This window comes from Dinoponera quadriceps, unplaced genomic scaffold, assembly GCF_001313825.1.
Source record: "Dinoponera quadriceps isolate SergipeBrazil2010 unplaced genomic scaffold, ASM131382v1 scaffold1308, whole genome shotgun sequence".
Classification (NCBI taxonomy): Eukaryota; Metazoa; Arthropoda; class Insecta; order Hymenoptera; family Formicidae; genus Dinoponera; species Dinoponera quadriceps.
Window position 1 is genome coordinate 2448821 of NW_014555613.1, and position 17862 is coordinate 2466682.

Below are 17862 nucleotides of genomic sequence, written 5' to 3' on the forward strand. Positions count from 1 at the left end.
CCCCCCCCCCCCCCCCCCTCTTCGTTCCCTCAATCCTGTGCTCTTTCTCTTTCTGCCGAGTGATACGCATCTCGTGCCGAATTACAAATCAAGTACGTTGCGGCTTTATTAGTTACGCCAGGAATGCCCCGAAAGTGCGGTAAATGCATCGGGGAATCTTTGAGCAAGCCGAAGCTTTCGGTACACGCAATTATATGTGTGTATGTGTGTGTCTGCTTTCGCTGGCCTTTCGGCGAATAATAACCGTAAGTTCGCGCGAGACAAGTTTCCGATATTTCTCGTAGGAATCGAAACACTTGAGGAGCTCGAAACTTCCACGCAGATTCCCCGGTAATGCGCCACATAGTCGACAAAGTGGAAGCAACCAGCTGCCGGATCTCGTGTCGCTCTAAATATCGGTCGAATTGATGTGAAAAATGTGAGACATGTGTGACGTTTTCCGAAAAATCACATGCGCGCGCGGCATCACTCCGAATTTAAAGAGCAGACTTTCCTCAGAGTTAAAGTGGTATTGCGCACAATATTGGGAGAATCCATTGGAACGGCATTAGAACCGGTTCGAATGTTCTGTGTTGTAACTTCTGGGCTACGCTGCGTTAGTATATATTTCCAGATGTTTGGGGTTTCTCTCCGGAGTTCGAAGTTCCACCAAGTACCGGATTTACCACAACTTCCCGCATCCCGGAGAAGTTTTGGGTTTCGCATCCCTTCAATGGCGATAATCAGATGACGTTAAGAACTGTTGCGTCGCGTATTATAGGTATCTGCGGTAAGAAATTTCATCGCTCGCTCTTATTTTGCCACACTAGACCAATATGTTGAAACGTATCTAGATAATGATATTTAGATTCATATCTAGATGTAAATTAAGTCATCTAATATCCATATCTAAGTGATTATACAATGGTGTAGTTTTAATATTTAATCTAAGGCAATACTAGACCGTTTATCTGATATCTGCATCTAAGGCAAAATCCCGTATCTATTATCTAATAAGATATTTATTATGAAGAATTGAAAACCCATGTAGTGCTCTCTATGTCATGTATATCAGACGTATTATACATCATGGCGAGGGTTGTTACATTTAAATCAGGACATTTTTTGGATAATGAAAAACACAATATAATATTAATGTTATCATAAACTTCCTACTACTGTATATTTTGTTCTCTATCAAATAAAGACACTTTTTCAAATAAAAACACTTTTTCAAATAAAGGAACTATTTAGATATAATTACATAATTTTATTTAGATATAAGAAAAGTCATATTTTTTCCAACACCGCACCGGACACTACGGACGCGCGCTGCCGCCAGCCATTAGCCCCTGAATCAAGTAAACTCAAACTGTTAAAATACACACAACCTGTATGCGCGGTAATTCCTCCGGCGTCCGCGTCCACCGAAACTGCACCCTTCGGGAACCGCATTCACCGTGTGGCCACCACGAGTTCTGCCGGAACAAAAAGTTTCCTGATTAGTTGAATCGATAGTTGTCACGACGTAATACACGGAGACTCGAGAGACTGTATAAATTTCTTCTTGAAATTAATAAAAATAACAAGTGATAGTTACCCTTTAATTCCAGGAGCAGGTCATTATCGTCCTTTTGACATGATGACAGCATGAGCGAAGTAATGTGCACATTTACATTTGATTATCTAGTTAATCTGTTATACTTTAATAACCTGATACATATATGTATCATATTATATTATATCCGAATACAAAATGACCAGAAAGCATCAATAAGTTTTGTCTGAATAATTATTAAAGTATTATCGAAGCTTGTCGTATATTAATCTTCAATTAAACAACGGCTCTCATTCAAATAATTAATTCGCATCTCAAATAAGCAACTGATGAATGTGCTGGTTGTTTTTTTAGTATAGGATTACGCGCAAGTGCATTATCAATTTTTCTAGCAGACTGACGCAGAGTGAGAACGTTTGAAACGTAATTGTAGTATGTTAATTGAACAAGCATATCTTTGGAACAATAGACGAGGCACGGTGAGGGGCTGTTTCGTGTTTTACGAGATTTACATGCGCTAACAACGTCTGAGGGAATTAAATTCAAACCGAAGATGGCATCGCAACATACACTATAAAGACGCCCGGACTAATCGATACTGCTTGTTAGTTCTGCGTCTACATCAGTCGGTACATATTTACTTGTGTACGACTTCGTGCTTGATGCATCCTTCGCATCGCGGTATTGCGCTGGTACACGCCTAAATTGCCACGTACATGTTTAAGCTTCGCCGGGTAGCATTACGCTACGATATTGAAAATTACATTGACACGATTCATGTTGATAGAATATAAGCTGAGTTCTGTCATCTCGAATAGAATATGTTATACGGCATTACGTTCCCATAGAACAGGCATCGCGCTCCTGAGAAGCGTGTTAATTAGCGCGACGATACTCCGGAGAAGGAAAGAATGCTCTCTAAAATGCAATCAGTGTACTATTATTGTGAAGCAGTCAATAGTCACTAGTGATCATAGTAAATATAGCACGATCGATAAAATTTCGCTGCCAAAGTCTGTTAATAGCAGCAACTACTTCCACCGGGAGAAATCTAACCGTAGGGACAAAAGTGAAAAAAGAGATTATTTTTTATTATCTTATTACGTATATACGATGACACCGCAGTTGTGCTCACGCGCGGAAAGAAAGGAAGAGGAGGAAGAGAGTGCAAGTTTGCGCTCGCGATAAAAACGCGAATGAAGTATCTATCGCGAAGAAGAAGATATCAGAAATTAGCAGGTCTAACGAAGCTGTCGGCCTCGCCGAATAATTTATCATCGTTGCGCCGATTTCGGACTTCGCGGCCGGAAGATTAGGGCAACGTTTAGACGCTGGAGTGGTCTAACGCGTTACGGCGGAAAAAATAATCGTTTAGCCGGATGAAACGCGGACGCGCGCTGACGGGACTGGGCTTAGAGATGATAGACGCGGATAGACGCGCGCGGAGGGTGCCGACCGACGAAAGATGGATGGCAACAGAAAAAAGCAACTAAGAGCCGATGTTGGTCGACCGCAGCACGTCTGCCGTTGAAAAGCTGAGAATCTTGATACGACTGAGCGTGAATGCTCGGCGAACTCGTAAAAACTTCGCGGAACGCCCGGAAATCCTTTGGTCGCGCCATTAACGGTGATTTCTCCTAAGCCCGACCGCAACCTCTTCCACCCCCGCATTCTCTCTTTCCCTCTCTCTCTCTCTCTCTCTCTCTTGTTGATGTCAACTCCATTTCGACTCATCAAGCCGTCATTCATCGATCACGCGGCTCTCTTAGCGCTCTTGTATCAAAGTCCCGCGTTTACACCATTTCGACGCTGCGCGAAATTTCCCCAATCTGGGCTGGCCAAAGTATCCCAATCTCTTTTCCTCTTCATCTCTCTTAGGCAGAGTGACATATCGCGTTAGAAATTAATCGAATTTAAAAACGACAACTTAACAACTGAGTAAATAATAAGATAAAGAGTAAAGCTAACAGAAAGAAGACGGCCAAGAAAAGCTCTGATAAATAAATCCACATACTAATCGTTTCCGAGATACTCAGCTCTTTATTTTGTAAGCTACGCTCGTGGTACGATTACAGTTCAGGATGTAAATAACTTACGAGTGACCTAGATGCTTCAGTGGATACCATTAGACGTATAATTTGTAATGCGACGGTAAGTGGTGGCGAGATATGCGCGCGCGTAAGGAGATCGCGACGCACTAGGGCGGACGGAGTGTTTCCGATTGCGCTATGAGGGAAAGCCGAGTAACGTGAATCAAGGTCGGACTGTACGCTGTTGTCTAATGAATCTTTACGACGCTGCCGCTACCGTAACTGTCCGCGACGACAGCCTGCGTACCGTAGATAGATCCCGATCTAAGTCCCAGGCCCACTCCCAGACCCACTAGTCCCGAATTCCCGGCGACGACGTTTGTAGCAGCCAAAGTAGATCCCGAGACGAACGGCTGCCTCACCAGGGGAACACCCAAGACAGTCGCCTGTATCATTAAGTAATGTGCTGAGCTTTCGCAAGGACACGTTTCGCGATATCGACGGACCGTTTATCGCGAAACGGTGATTTTGCACGCGATTATATATACAAATTATATTGCAAATGCAAAGAATTCGGGGTACAAGTAACTTGTAAATGATCCAAACGCTCGGTTTCTAATTTTAAAAAGATGAAAAAATTACCGGCTGCGAAAGTGTGAAGCATAGTAACATTCAAAGTATAACATATGACAATAGTCGCACGCGGCACGAGGCAAATCGCAGCGCGCAAGCAATCAGCTTTAAAAAAAAAAGCTCCATGTTTGGGACTTCCAATTGGTGTAGCAATTGGGATAACCTATTTGGGAACAACTTCGAGTATTATAATCGGAATTTGTGTTGTATATGGGAAAGAAGTAAATTTCTACGCGGACGTGTAAGTAGATCACGACATACTAGGGCGGACGGAACGGCTCACGAAACGGCGCCAAAGTTTCGGCGAAGGACAACCCTTATGTTGGATCTACAACAGGCCTGCGCATGGTTTGCACGTTTCCATGGACTGCGCTGATTGTCATACCCACTTCTCTCGTTTCGTTCAATTTTTCCCATATCTTTTATAATTGCTTTCAATATGTTAAATTCATATGTACGAATATTTTACTTCTAAATATCAGAATTTAATTTTTACAACTGCATCTAAACCGACTTTGTGATAAAATTGTTAATTAAAATGAATTAACATGCTTATAGGTGATTCTTCCATAGTAAATGTACAATCATACGCTTGTACATACACACTTTGATATAAAAACGCGTAATACGTTAGAAAATTTACGCGAGTTTTAGTAGTTTTAGGTGTGGAAATAACAGAATAGAAAACGCGTAATGCCTCTGATTATGCGTGATATGCGTTACGCGAAAGATCTTTGTCACGGGACGGCACTCTAAGGTTGAAAATCGTGTGATCCGTCCAAGGAACGACACGGCAAACATTACGCCGACCGTACAAGTTCTCCCGTCAAAGTATCACATTTTCCCGGACACGAATTAGGTAACCGACCTCCCATTCCTTCGACACAGATGTCGGGGCATTAATAATTCCTTTAGCGCGGCGAAATGCGCCCGGCATAGAATTGTCAGCGTCGCGCGGAAAAAGCGACGCTGGAAATTGCGAGCAAAAAGTCCCGACGGTAGATCTCTCATTCGGAGAGACTAATGGACCAGCGGGGAAAAGCGTCGCGCGCTTTAAAGTAACTGGATTACCAACCTGCGGGCGAACTGCAACAGCGGCCGGCGCAGCTGCGGCGATCACGGACGGCGCTACGACGGCGGGTCGCACCGCTGCAGCGGCGAGCGGTGCAGCTGCGACGGCGGCGGCGGTCTTAACCGTGACGCCAGGATCCCGCTGTACGACCGCGTTAAAACCGTTGATGGGATCGGCCGCGTAGGAGACGACGCGACGGCCGCCGTCGGGCTCGATTAAGCTGTAACTTCCCTGGACAACATCCCCGTTGCGAATCTCCTCCTGCGCCTTGTTGTCGCCTTGAAAATTTCGCGTTTATATTAAGGGAAAACCGACCAAAACCGATATTTTGTTTTCGGCTTCTAAAGCCTCTCGTTAAAGGGGAAAAAAACTAAAATTTATGTAGTTATGAAAACAGTTGACTGTGTGGATGTCAATCCATGCGCACTAAAATGCATCTTCCCAAAAATACTGACAAGCATTCGTCTTACTCCTCCGTGTATTTGTTAGTTAGGAGCTGCTCTCGTCCATTTTAAATAAGATTTTTTATGATTGTTATTACTGTATAGAAAAGTATTATTACTTTCTAGAACGATATTTTTATTGAAAAGGTCAACATTAAAATGGAGGGCACTTGTCGTCCGCGCGACCACTCGTGTCGCATTTACGTACGCGACTACTCCAGGGTTAAACAAACAAACAAACAAAAAAAAACAGGGGAAAATCACCGGTAGCTTCAACTGTATTCTGCGAAATGATATTTTACACTGAAATTCGTAGAAAAATCCAGATGTGTCGATTGAAAGACCAGAGTGGCTATTACGGTTCTCAAGACGAAGTGAAAATTACAAAAGTGAGTTAATTAACTAGGCGTTGACCAATTAAATTATAAATATTCTAGTAAATTCGTTCACTTTTGTCACTTTCACTTCGTCTTGAATCGTCGATCGTAACAGCCCTTCGGTAAACTCAGGTATTTCGGTTCACAGAACCTGACCCTAAACTTTCTTGCGTGGTTCAGTGACAGAGGAGAGAGATTGGCACAAGATTCAAAGCGACTTGGAAAGTTCAAAACCTACACTATAAAATAGTATTGTCAAATAAATTATTTACCGCTGATTCATTACTTTCCTCACAAGAAGAAAGCTCAATAAAACTGGAGACAACGACACAACGGAAAATCAAAGGACGCTAATATTACAATCGAACACGCTTGCAAACAGAAATTGCCATTTCAGCTTCAACTACTGTATGGTTAGTCACAAAAAGGTTGCAACACTATTTTCGATGAATTTTTGCGACGCATCTCGTATCCAATAGCAAAACTGAATATCTCTTTTGAAAATTTCTAAAAAGCAAATCCCGGGTTACTGGACAATTTCGCGTTCCGAAATTTATACAAAAAAAGTATTATAATTTTTTTAGACCATGTACAGCAGATGAAGTTCATTCTGTCCGGCAGAGTTTAATATTTTCTAGCCGAGAAACATGGATACGTCGTCTTATCATATCTATTAATTTTCACGCTTTTTCTCGAATACACGGGACCGAGTTTCGCCTTGCATCGTTATGCGTTCCCGAAGGCGCTCGTTTATTGTTTCAACGGGGTTTTAATTTAACTTCCGAACAGAGAGACGATTTCTCCTCTGAATCCTAATTCGATGGAAATCCGAGAGGCAGACGCAACGCGACTGTCCGACCGGCCGAATCGCAAGATATCGACGGGAGCTCGCTCCGCAAATTCGGGGAGGCGCGTCGGTTTCGTCGTTTAATTTCCCTTTTAATTGTAAAGTATCGCCCGCGGATTGTCTCTAGATTGTCGCTCTTCCACTTCAAGAATTATCCAGTCGGAGGCTATCGTCATATTTGTCGTCATATCTGACTGCATCGTGCAAGCCAAGTGTTTTCGGTACTTTAGATCGAACGATTCGAGTCGCAGATTTAATAATTGCATTTAAACGATCGAACGAATATGTACATAAATGATAATGCAAGGACGTACCAGTGAGACCATCCGCCACGCTATAACCGAAACTATACCGAGGATGTGAGTCGTAGTTTTCGGTTCTGATAACCGTTGCAGCTGGTTGTTGCGCGACGGCTACTGCAGCTGCACCCGGGCCAATGATCCCGGCACGGGCGACAGCCAGTAAGGCGGCGAAATAGCCGATAATCTGTGCATCAGGAAGGAAATATCAAATATCATCGGTGTGTGCCAGGTGATTAACTGAAATACGGTTTCCGTTAATATCGCCGAGCCGAATCAGCCGCGTTGCAACAAGTGCGCGCGCCGGGCGTTCGATGCGACGCTACGAAATGAAATGAACTTCCTACGTTCTATAACGAGTCACGCCGGCCATGAATAATATCGCCGCGGCGGCAGATATAAACTGCGAAAACTTATAAATACGAGGAATCGGCGCTCGTTAATTTATTCGATATTCATCAAATCTTTAATCCAACTTCTCCGTTCGTTCCGATTGCCAGCGAAAATAGAAAATTGAGGACAGAAGTTAAATAGAAACCCGGATGAGAAACAGCAGGATTACTGTTACACAGATGAAACATAATGAATTATTGAAAAAATTCAACGCGCTGATTGTGGCCATAGCTTTCCGAAAATTACGGGAAGAGCTCCCATTTACGAAGCAGCGATAAGCGATAAGATACGGAGTATTACTTTGTAAGTCATGGTGATCACAGTCGTTGGTGTAGGCCGGTACTCGTTGTGAATGACTGAATGCTTCACGGCACGGGGACGCTAGATTTTATACCAATCGAGTTTAACCATCCCCGCTCTGCGGGAAGTATCGCATCTGAATACCATGCACATTTCCCTCCCATTCGCATCGAGGCGGGTACATGCATCATTATGTGGATTATAGATAAACTGTAACGCGGAGCACGAACGTTAAAGTGGAGACCGATGTACACGTGATATTACACGCTGATGAAAATTCCAAGAGCTATGTGAACCGAAGAGTATAAATATCTGATAAAAAACGAAGCTTTCTGTTTAATTTAAAATTCTCTCGCGGGAGCTAATATTTCCTCGGTAAAATTAAAACCGTATGTGGAATTTTTGCTGCGCCAGTTGAATTTTACGCTATATTTGTCTTTAGTAACGTAGCTACTTTAAAGAACAATAGCTGAAGAGTAAATAATATCGCGTCGATTTTAAGCCAGATAAAAATATGAGGTACAGAAAAGTATCTCGGAAGACATAAGCAGTCAGTACATTCTCATGTTTTTTGAGAAACAATTTTGTTATTTCAAACGATCTGAATAAATGATCCGATTGAAAAAAGCTATCAGTTTACTAGAAGAATCGATTGGAAATAAGAATTATTCCAATCAGTGACCCAAGCTTGTGTATTTTTTAAGTAAACCCTTGTAACTCGCTAATTAGCTATTTTTAATGCTAGAAACGAGAAAATGTTTGCCCAGACTTTTTGCGAAATACGGTTTAAATAAGAAAATGTATTTATAAAATAACAATTGTATAGTCGATAGGGCAATTCTGTAAAATAGTTCGAAAACTTTATTTTTGCGCTAACAATCAATACATAATTAGATTGGAAATTAGTTTCGAAGTTTCGGCTTTTCGAAACTTCGAATTTCTGGTACCTTCGACATATTATATTTGAATAATAAAATTTTGGAGTGTGAAAATTCGACATTCGAATGTGTGAATAATCAAAATTTCAAAAACTGGAAAATATATGCGTTCGATTACTGAATTCTTCAAAAGTTTCTTTCTAAACAGTATTTACTGTACTAAAGAATGTAATTTTTCTTGCATTGCGTTATGTTGTTACATATCATAGTGAAATTTAACTTGAAATAAAGTTAATGAGTTGTTTATTATTTGTTTCCTTTCTTCATTTTCACTTTCTTTTAAAATAGATAAATACAAATCTCAATCTCAACGCAATTTCCATTTTTAACCGATTTTTCCTCAAGATTTTTGTTATGTTAATTTCACAGCTATTTATTGATTGTTCAGGTTAAGGGAAAGCGTCCGAATATTGTTACAAGTACTGAATCGATCACGAGTGCCATTTTGTGCACATCTCCACGTGTACCGTAATATATTTTTGCGTGCGACTTCTCGCTTTTGACGTTGTCAAACAAGGCTAAAGGATCAGGAGCATTCATGCGACAAAATGATGAGAGACGATAAGTCAAAAAAATGGCTTGCATGTCGCGCCAATTTCATGGTTATTTATTGATTGTCAGAGGAAGAATGAAGTTTTCGGGCAAATTTACAAATCTGCTCGATCGACTGTAACTGTCGCACATTTCACGGATACACTCTACTTCAACGCGTATTTCACAAGAATTCGGTCATGCGTTTTCTCGCTTCTCGACGTCATCAAACGAGAGGAGTGCGGAGCGCGGGGCCGGGAGGCTTAAGCTTAAGTGTCGTGACAAATGATCGTGTCATGCCGCGCATATTTTAACAGGACCGCGAAGGCCTCGGCTGCGAGCATCAATACGGTCGACCTGCAACCGTACACCCGATCATGGTGGTCGAGGGAGCTGGCCGAAGTTATACATCGCCGGGGAGGGCGATCGTATGTACCGCGATGTCGATGTAAGCTAATAATTGATGTCATTGCGACATTGAGTAATAAAATCTCATCCGTATAAGCTGAGGGTCGTCGGGCGGATAGGCGAACTTTTGATTAAACGCGCGCGCGCGCCGCTATGTTCGCTTCATGTAGGTCAAGTAAGTCTAGTAGAGTAACTCGAGGATCCACGGAGGAGAGTCGTATGCTCGCACGCCGGATAACTTTACCTGCGTTAATCCACGTGTACGTGGCCGTACACCCGCGCGATATTGAGTGTCCGAGCTCGTGCGTTCGCCGCGAAGGCGACTCGCCCCGTCGTTCGCTGGAAGGGATTTCGTGTTCCGGATATAAGGCGGGCCGAAACGCGCGCCGACGTGGTGTCCGAGGAACAACCGGGCCGTCCGGGCGATTGTCGCGAGGCAACTCGCACGGACGATTCGTTCGTTTCAACTACCCCACCGCGCTACCGCGTTTTCCCTAGTGCCGTCGATTCTCGGTTAACACCAAGTGCATCAGTAACATAACGTCGATGACATAATTTGTTACGTGACACACGTGTTATGTAACATATACATTGTGGCGTCAGACATTAAACATCGATATTATGTTGCTAATATTTGCTGTTTACCAGGTTTCGGCTGTTCGGGTGAGTCTGTCGGCAATTGAGTACGCGGCTGATTTCGGATTTCGTTATTGTTATCTGTGATCGTTACGGCCATGGCACATAGACAAATGTAAGTAGTAAAACTTAGCCAGGGAACGTTGAAACGTCATGAAGACGTCTCCGAGGAAGTAAAGCGTCTCAAGGAGTGTTTTTGAGGCATCTTTTAGACGTACGCGTTGTGTGGGCTAAACAATTAGAAAACTGACCGATCGCAGTAGATCATTCTTCTTACGGTTGTAGAATAATCGACTGTGATTGGTCAATTCGCTTATTTCTTATGTTTTACTGTTTACGTTGTTCTGTGCGCCATGGCATCTAGAAAAATCAATAAATTGTAACGTCTAAAATTAGCCGTACACTCCAGTTACTAAAATATTCGAGTATTCGGGTAATCGGAATTGACAGCATAAGTGTTCTTCTTGCGGAGTAATGTCGGAATGATAACACGAATAGTATCCTACGATTGCTATTCGAGTATACTGCCATGGAGCATATTATCGTAGCATCATCGCCTTTCGTCGGATTTAGCGGTGGAAATTGCAAAATTACGAGGTTTCACCCGCGACATCCGTAACACGCAGATCACAATCCAAGCGTTCATCATTTCGCCGTTTCGAAATGCACCGCGTATCGTCACTTCCCTTTTCTCTTCGCGAGTTTCGAATGTAACGGATATGAAACTGGAACTAAAATATGTAATAAGCTTTTTTAGCCTTTTGCTCTGAGCGATAAATTCTGACGTAATTTACAGCGCTCTCAGCGCTAGCGGACGTCGCAATTCCTAAGATCAAAGCGTTATTACTGTTGTGATTATTAATACAACTTTCGGCAGTGCGAAAAAAGCCTCTCGTCAGAAATTACATTTCATTGCTTAAAGCAGAATACTATTGTAGATCTATCTTAAAGGACCGTCTACAATAGCCGTCAAGTGTGCAGTAAGACGTAAAGCGGCAAGCTAATTGACCAACCACAGCCGATTATTCTTGGACTGTAGAAATCCAATTGGTCAATTAGCTTACGTCTTACCGCATACTCCACGACCATTGTAGACGGCCTTTAGACCTGTTACACAATACAGTTGTCCAGTGGCCTAGTTTACACCAGTCGTTTGATACGTGTACTAAATACTAACTCTATCAGATTACCTCAATTTCGACAAGGCGTGTAAACGACGGGTGGTATAATGCGAATTACGAAAACGTAAAATCGTATCAATTTAACACACCGATGTTTACACGTGTCACTAACATAAAGACAATTTAGAATAAAATTGCTAGTTGATGTGTATATTAAACAGCCGGTGTAAACAGGTGAAATCCAATGAAGTCCAATGAGGAGAACTCATTTTCGAAAAAGAAATTCTCTCACTGGACCATCGGCTGCGTTCCACCCCGACATATGACCTATTGTAGAACAGGCTTTAAAGGCTCATTGCACACACAAAAACGTAATCAAATTGACCAATCGATCATTGTTCGACCATAAGGAGAATGATCGACTACGAATGGTCAATTTCTTTACTGTTTAAGTCTTACTGCTTATATTTTTCTGTGTGTCATGACCCTTAAGGCCGTTATCAAACTTCAAATTGAGGATTACAATCGGATCAGTCAAATAAATCCAAAGATTTAGATTACCATTAATATTAATATACCCCTCTTCTCCCCGTATTGTAACATAATTGCTGAATGGTCCCTTACCTGATTAGCCTGATAGTAATCCACAATCCATAGTCTGATACGGACCTAACGTGATTGAATCCGGAGGAGGAGGGGTGCGGGCAACAGAGAGACACGACACCGAGTATTATGATAGAGAAACATCACTTTGATACTTTACACATCCTTTGACAGCGTGATTTTCTCTCCCTCTCCTTCTCTCTTTTTCTTTCACACATACCCACACACACACACACACACACACAAAACACACATCACCGATATCCGTCTTTTCCTGTTGTTTCGCGTCCCCGGGAAATCGGGAACGCATTTATACCAGCTACAACAACGATCAACAGCCAATTCAAGCGCGCATTATTGCGCATGTCGAGCAGGATAAGTCCGGAGCGTTACAAAAATCGCGGCGAAAATCATTCCGACCACTAATTCTTGCATGGGATGGCACCCTTGTATAAATTACACGTCTACTACGGGCCGCGCGCATCGGAGAGCACCGTTCGAGAGATACTTCGTAAGCCTTATCAGCGGGGGAGCATGCACACAAAGCTGTCGGCTCTTCTCCACGCCGGATTCTCCCGAAACCTATCGGCTTGATACATTACACATCGTGTCTGTAAATTGACACTGGAGGATCGGGACTGACGTATTATTCCCGTTCGGGAAAACCCTATCGGTATCGCTGCGTAGCCAAGTAGCTATGTTTAACCCTGGAACAGGCGAGCGGACGATGAGCACACATTGTCACACACGTGGTCTTCTCTCTTTTAACACATTTTGCCGCCGACGACGGTGGAATCGGGTTGCTCGCAGCGAGCCCCCGGTGAAACAACGCTTCTCGGTTGTTGGCTCGCGCGCTTTCGACGACCGTCACGGAAATAAAACACGCGTCGGTGACTTATTTCGGGAAAAGCCCTCATACAGCCGATACTTCGACGAAGATGCGCGACAGGAAACCGCGCGGCAACACGTCCACTCGCCTTCTTTTTCGAGACCGCGGCCGTTCGACGGTTAATTTAGGCATTGCCGAGCAGAACACATAAGCAATCGATAGGATCCATGTCCTCCTCTTTTCTGTTTTTATTTACCGCGAAACCATGGATTTCGATTAGAAAATATGATTATGAGAAGAAGAGCATGCGCACGCGTGTATGAGTCACACAACATTGTTGCGCCAATGTTATATTTACATTCTTTTTATACATTTACATAGTGTGCAACAATCGCCATGGAAATAAAAAATAGAAAAGAAAATGGGTCGAGAATATCTTTCTCTTCTTTTTTCTTCTTATGCGTGTGCGTGTGTCTGTTATATTTCTTTTTAACATTGCGTCATCATCAATATCTTCATAATAATTATTATTATTAGCAACGATACAGCACTTCTCGGTAAGTGAAAAAAGAAACAAAAATCGTTTGAGAAGTTGTTAATAGATTAATCGCATATTAGGTAATATTTATAAACAGGCAGCGAGTCACGTCGTTACATTAATCGCATCTAAAAGTATATATATCTATATATATATATATATATCTATATATATATATGTAAAAAAAAAATATGGAAATGTCTTTTTTCAGAGTTTTGTTTTTTTTCCACCCGTCACCTAACAGGCCACTTCGCGCAACGGAATATATTTTACTGAATTATTCACAAGAGTAACTTCATTTAACATATCAATGCTGTTAGGTATGCTTCTTCCGCTCTCTCCTCGAAATCTTAAATCTCTCGTTCGCAATATCGATATACGTACCGAATTGCAAACGCGTAACAAAAGCGAACCGCGCATTAAATTTGTGCGTAGTCATAAACTAGATTTGATTACGGTCTCGCAATTTATTCAAAAAATTGCTAAAAATATTTCGCCGTTTCGCAAAAGCATAAACCGATCGAAACGACGTTTCCTATATCTTGAAAAGACTCCACAATCAACATTCATGTCATTCCTTCTTTCCCTGCTTCGTGAAATAGCATTACTTGCTGTGTTATCATAATTATATAACTTGGAAATAAAAAATAAAATCGCTACGTTAAAGATGCCCTCACATGTGTAAATCGAATATGTATGGCATAATTTGCGAAACGGACAGCAGAAATTAATAATGTCAGATTACACATCGTAAAGAACACAATATTTTTCTCCACTTTCCTTTTTCATCGACGAATGCGCGTTAGGCATATTAATGACTAACACATAAATCAAGCGGAAAATATTAAATAAATTAATATATGACCGAGTATACATATTGCTCAAATATAGTTCAAAAATGTTGTGTCGAGGAAACCCTCGATGTTTACGCGACGTATAAAACACGCAATGGTATGCGCGCGCGTGACAGATGAGTGAATTATGCTAAATTATAAAAGTAATTACAGGCGTATCTAATCATAATTCAAACGTAAGCGTAATTATAATACATATAATGCTGATCCTTTCATGCTAAAACTCTTTTAGTAGTATTGTCCTTATCGAGAGAAACAGCGAGGGCGCGTGGCGTCGTCCACTCCTCGCCGGAATATTTTCAGTGTTACGGAACATTACCTTCCCTTCTCCCGGTAATGCCAAGATTAAGATATATTCGTTATAACAATAATTTACTTCGCCGTTATGCGTTATATTATGAACTACGAAGGTGAACTTCTCAAGCACTTTCTAACGAGCACGAAATAAATAAACTTCCCCGCTCTGTTCGTATAATCCCTTATCCTAAAGAGAGTATCAAATACTCATTCGTACTCGGAAATTTAATGGCATTCCGTACTTGGCGAAACTCAGATATAATAAAAAGAAACCGCGTCGTAATTCGTAGATTCGTCGTTTGCCTCCAAATGAAAATTTCGATCTAGCTGATTTAGCAACATTCCCATGTTACACGCACTTCCATCTCTCTTTCTCTCTTTTCTTCTTCCTTCCCCTTCTTACTCCATTATGCAACATAACAATCATATTCATATGTTCCCTGTAATACCCATGCAATCTTCCCTAAGTCTGCGACGGGGACGTTTTATATTTATTTTCTCGTTTTCTGTGTGTGATATATATAGCATATCGCGGGTTTTACAAGCTATGTGTTTATCCGTTAATAAGCTATTACAATCGGAACGGCGCGCGTTGTTCGATTGGTGTCGGCTTTCCTTTCCTCGCGCTGGAGGTGCTGCCCGACACGGACGTGTCGGATGCTCCGGAGGGTTTCCTCGACAGTTTCGAGGACGGCGGCAACGGCGTGCTGGATCCACTGGACGGTGTGCGTACCCTGAAACACACCATCATGGCGCATGTGAGCGAACGCGCACCGCGCAACGTTCTTTGTTCACCGTCCAACACGAGGCGTTTTGAAGCCGTTCAAAGTGCAAAACGGTACTGACATACTCCTTTTTAGCGAAATCTTTTTTTCTCAGCGAACGAGCCAAAAGAAGGGAAGTAATAAGTGACGAGTGATAATTAATGCTGATGTTTACCTAGCTTGTTTTACGGCTGACGGTATGTTAGTCGCTGAATTTGTACACACGGAACTGCTCCTGGCATCGTGAAAGAAAACGTTGTTAGTTACAAGGCTCTCAAGTAACAAACAAGGAGATTGCGATCGCGTAGATATTTTGAGAAAGCAAGGCAAGTGATGTGAAGTACTGCAAAGTCAAAGTAGCAACACAAAAAGGCGCCGATCTCGTCGAACGACGCAAGCTGTTATTACCGAAGGAGCTAACGCGCCGCGATACGACATGCTAATCTCCGATACAGGTCTGCGTCGGAGCGATGAATAACGGCGCCAAATACGAGGAGAAGAGTTGTACACAACACACTCGAAAGGGGCCAAAACAAACGTACGGTAACGACGAAGGAGAAATAAAAACGAGGGAAAGAAACAGAAGAAAGCGGGGTTACGTATGCAAAAGCGCAAGTTCAGCCATACCCAGTGGAATCAGTAGAGATCGTAGAATGGTTGCTTTGGGTTGAATGAGTCGACATATTGCTGGTGGTCGACTGAGGAGATTTTATATCCGCTCCCACATACACGGGTATCCTAGAGCGGCTAAGGCATCACCATCGAAACCAGGTCATTTTTTTTATTGCGCGAACAGTACACCGTGTTACATGAATGCGTGCGAGAGAATGAAGTCTGTTGTTACCGCGCGAGAATTCGATCGGGGGGAAGAAACGAGAGAGAAAAGAAAAGGCACGGTCGACTCATCGAGGACTGAGGTGAAAGAATAATGTAGTAAAGAATAATAGTAAAGGAACAAGCTTAACACGCCACTATGACCTCGCAGCAGGGGCCACCTTGTGTTGTGACGTGGAAGCGAGAAAATTTATCTCCAGAGAATTCTTGCCGATCAAACCAAAAATGTGTCCATGAAATGACATTTATACCTTTTTTCGGAAGATTGTTCGAACAAAAGGAAAGATTTCTGAGTATTTTACAAGTGTGCTGAATCGATCACATGTGTCATTTTGTGCTAGCTGTGTTAGCTTTTTATTTGAATTTTAGACATGCGTTTTCTCGCTTCTCTGACGTCATTAACCACGATGACTGCAACGAGAGGGAGCTTAAATATGCCTGAAAAGTATCACTCTGTCACCGTAACCGTCACCACGACCAAGACGAGACTTTTTACCGAAGCGATCATTCCCCTGAACCACAAAACGTCTCGCAACATTCTATTTTGCGATTTGCCTTTGTCCTTTCCGTCCTACTGCGATATTCACTTGTGACAAAACGAACTGTCGAAGACAGAAGGCAAAGGGCAAAGCGAACAGTCGCGAGATCGCTTCCCCCGCGCCAGTTTTACGCGAAACTGCCGATTCGTTAATCTGCCTTTACCTGATCGGTGTTCCGACACCAGTCAGGGTTGGAATGCTCGAAGCTCTATGGATTGAGCCAAACCTAAAAAATGTTGTTAACCAGATCCGTTAATGATAATCGAACAATTGTAAATCGATCGGTTAGTCGCGCAAAATGTTCTGCGGTTAACACGGGATGTAATGGTAAGGCGGTTCGATTAATCGATATGTGATTTGTCGCTTGTATCGCGAGTCCGTTGAATTTTATTCCTTCGAGCGGGAGAATTCCTTTATGATCGAACACTTTAACGGTATTTCGAGTCGTAATATACGTGTGTGAATCGCAAACTGCGGGAAGTAATAAACAAAACGCAAAAAAAAGGAGAGAAACAAGGAGAGGGGAAAAATCATTCGATGACTAAGTAAAAAAATAAATCGTCAAATTCACGGGAAACGGCCATATCGAACATTCCTCGAACCATTGCAATCAGTTCGACCGTGAGAGATAAGGTGCTACTGCACTGATTATTCGTTAATCTACGCACACGACTGACTTATATTATGCGTATGTATTCTTCTTTACGTAAGGCACGCTATAATGCGAGTTAGTTCCATGATCTACTTTCAAGTTATCTCGACGGGAAATCATTACGCGCATGATTAAAGGCCGCATACCTGGAGGGCACCCCACTTGCGGGGCTAACCAATCCCGTAGGGGTGCGAGGTCGAGAGCTCGAGCCGTTCACCGGAGTCGCGAGTTTCCTACCGGATATGCTGTTGTGCCTGCTGGACGTCGGAGTATTGCCGGAGCCCACGATGGTCCTCCGTGGTATGCGACTCGGGGTGCACGAATCGTCTATAACGACACGCAGGAAGCAATTGATTTTTTCTCAATATATAAATCACTTAATGGATG

At 42.5% G+C, this 17862-nt stretch overlaps 2 protein-coding genes across 35 annotated transcripts in view; both read right to left on the reverse strand.

The window, feature by feature from the left end:
• Positions 1-3551: 3551 nt before the first annotated feature.
• On the reverse strand, positions 3552-13219 carry LOC106744843 (larval cuticle protein A2B-like). Of its 3 annotated transcripts, none has more exons than XM_014619926.1 (5): positions 12329-12414; positions 7932-8141; positions 7254-7425; positions 5276-5550; positions 3552-4013 (listed from the first exon to the last, which is right to left on the reverse strand). In XM_014619926.1, the coding sequence occupies exons 2-5, from the start codon at positions 7941-7943 to the stop codon at positions 3816-3818; spliced, it is 657 nt and encodes a 218-aa protein (XP_014475412.1). In that variant the 5' UTR covers positions 7944-8141; positions 12329-12414; the 3' UTR covers positions 3552-3815. The 3 variants fall into 3 exon arrangements, with proteins under 3 accessions (XP_014475412.1, XP_014475413.1, XP_014475411.1); XM_014619927.1 differs by lacking the exon at positions 12329-12414 and adding an exon at positions 10053-10077; XM_014619925.1 differs by lacking the exon at positions 7932-8141 and having other exon boundaries at positions 12329-13219.
• Positions 13220-13703: 484 nt separating this feature from the next.
• Positions 13704-17862, reverse strand: part of LOC106744841 (microtubule-actin cross-linking factor 1) — a 114285-nt gene continuing 110126 nt past the window's right edge. For 25 of the 32 annotated variants that reach the window (XM_014619910.1, XM_014619907.1, XM_014619905.1 and 22 more), the window contains 5 exons: positions 17622-17802; positions 16987-17049; positions 16078-16197; positions 15626-15685; positions 13704-15420 (listed from right to left, as the gene is read on the reverse strand). In XM_014619910.1, the coding sequence (XP_014475396.1) occupies positions 15258-15420; positions 15626-15685; positions 16078-16197; positions 16987-17049; positions 17622-17802 (587 nt within the window). In that variant the 3' untranslated portion in view covers positions 13704-15257. The remainder of the gene's footprint in view (positions 15421-15625; positions 15686-16077; positions 16198-16986; positions 17050-17621; positions 17803-17862) is intronic. The other 7 variants (XM_014619921.1, XM_014619896.1, XM_014619906.1 and 4 more) reach the window with 5 other exon arrangements.

What these genes read in the sequence shown, in the direction of transcription:
- LOC106744843 (XM_014619925.1), bottom strand. Translation starts at nt 12,478, where the DNA reads ATGCGTTCCCGATTTCCCGGGGACGCGAAACAACAGGAAAAGACGGAT. An exon ending in CGTGGCGGATGGTCTCACTG is followed by an intron (nt 5,551 to 7,253) that starts GTACGTCCTTGC and finishes GAAATTTTCAAG; the next exon opens with GCGACAACAAGGCGCAGGAG. An exon ending in CTGTTGCAGTTCGCCCGCAG is followed by an intron (nt 4,014 to 5,275) that starts GTTGGTAATCCA and finishes TTAATGATACAG; the next exon opens with GCGACTGTCTTGGGTGTTCC.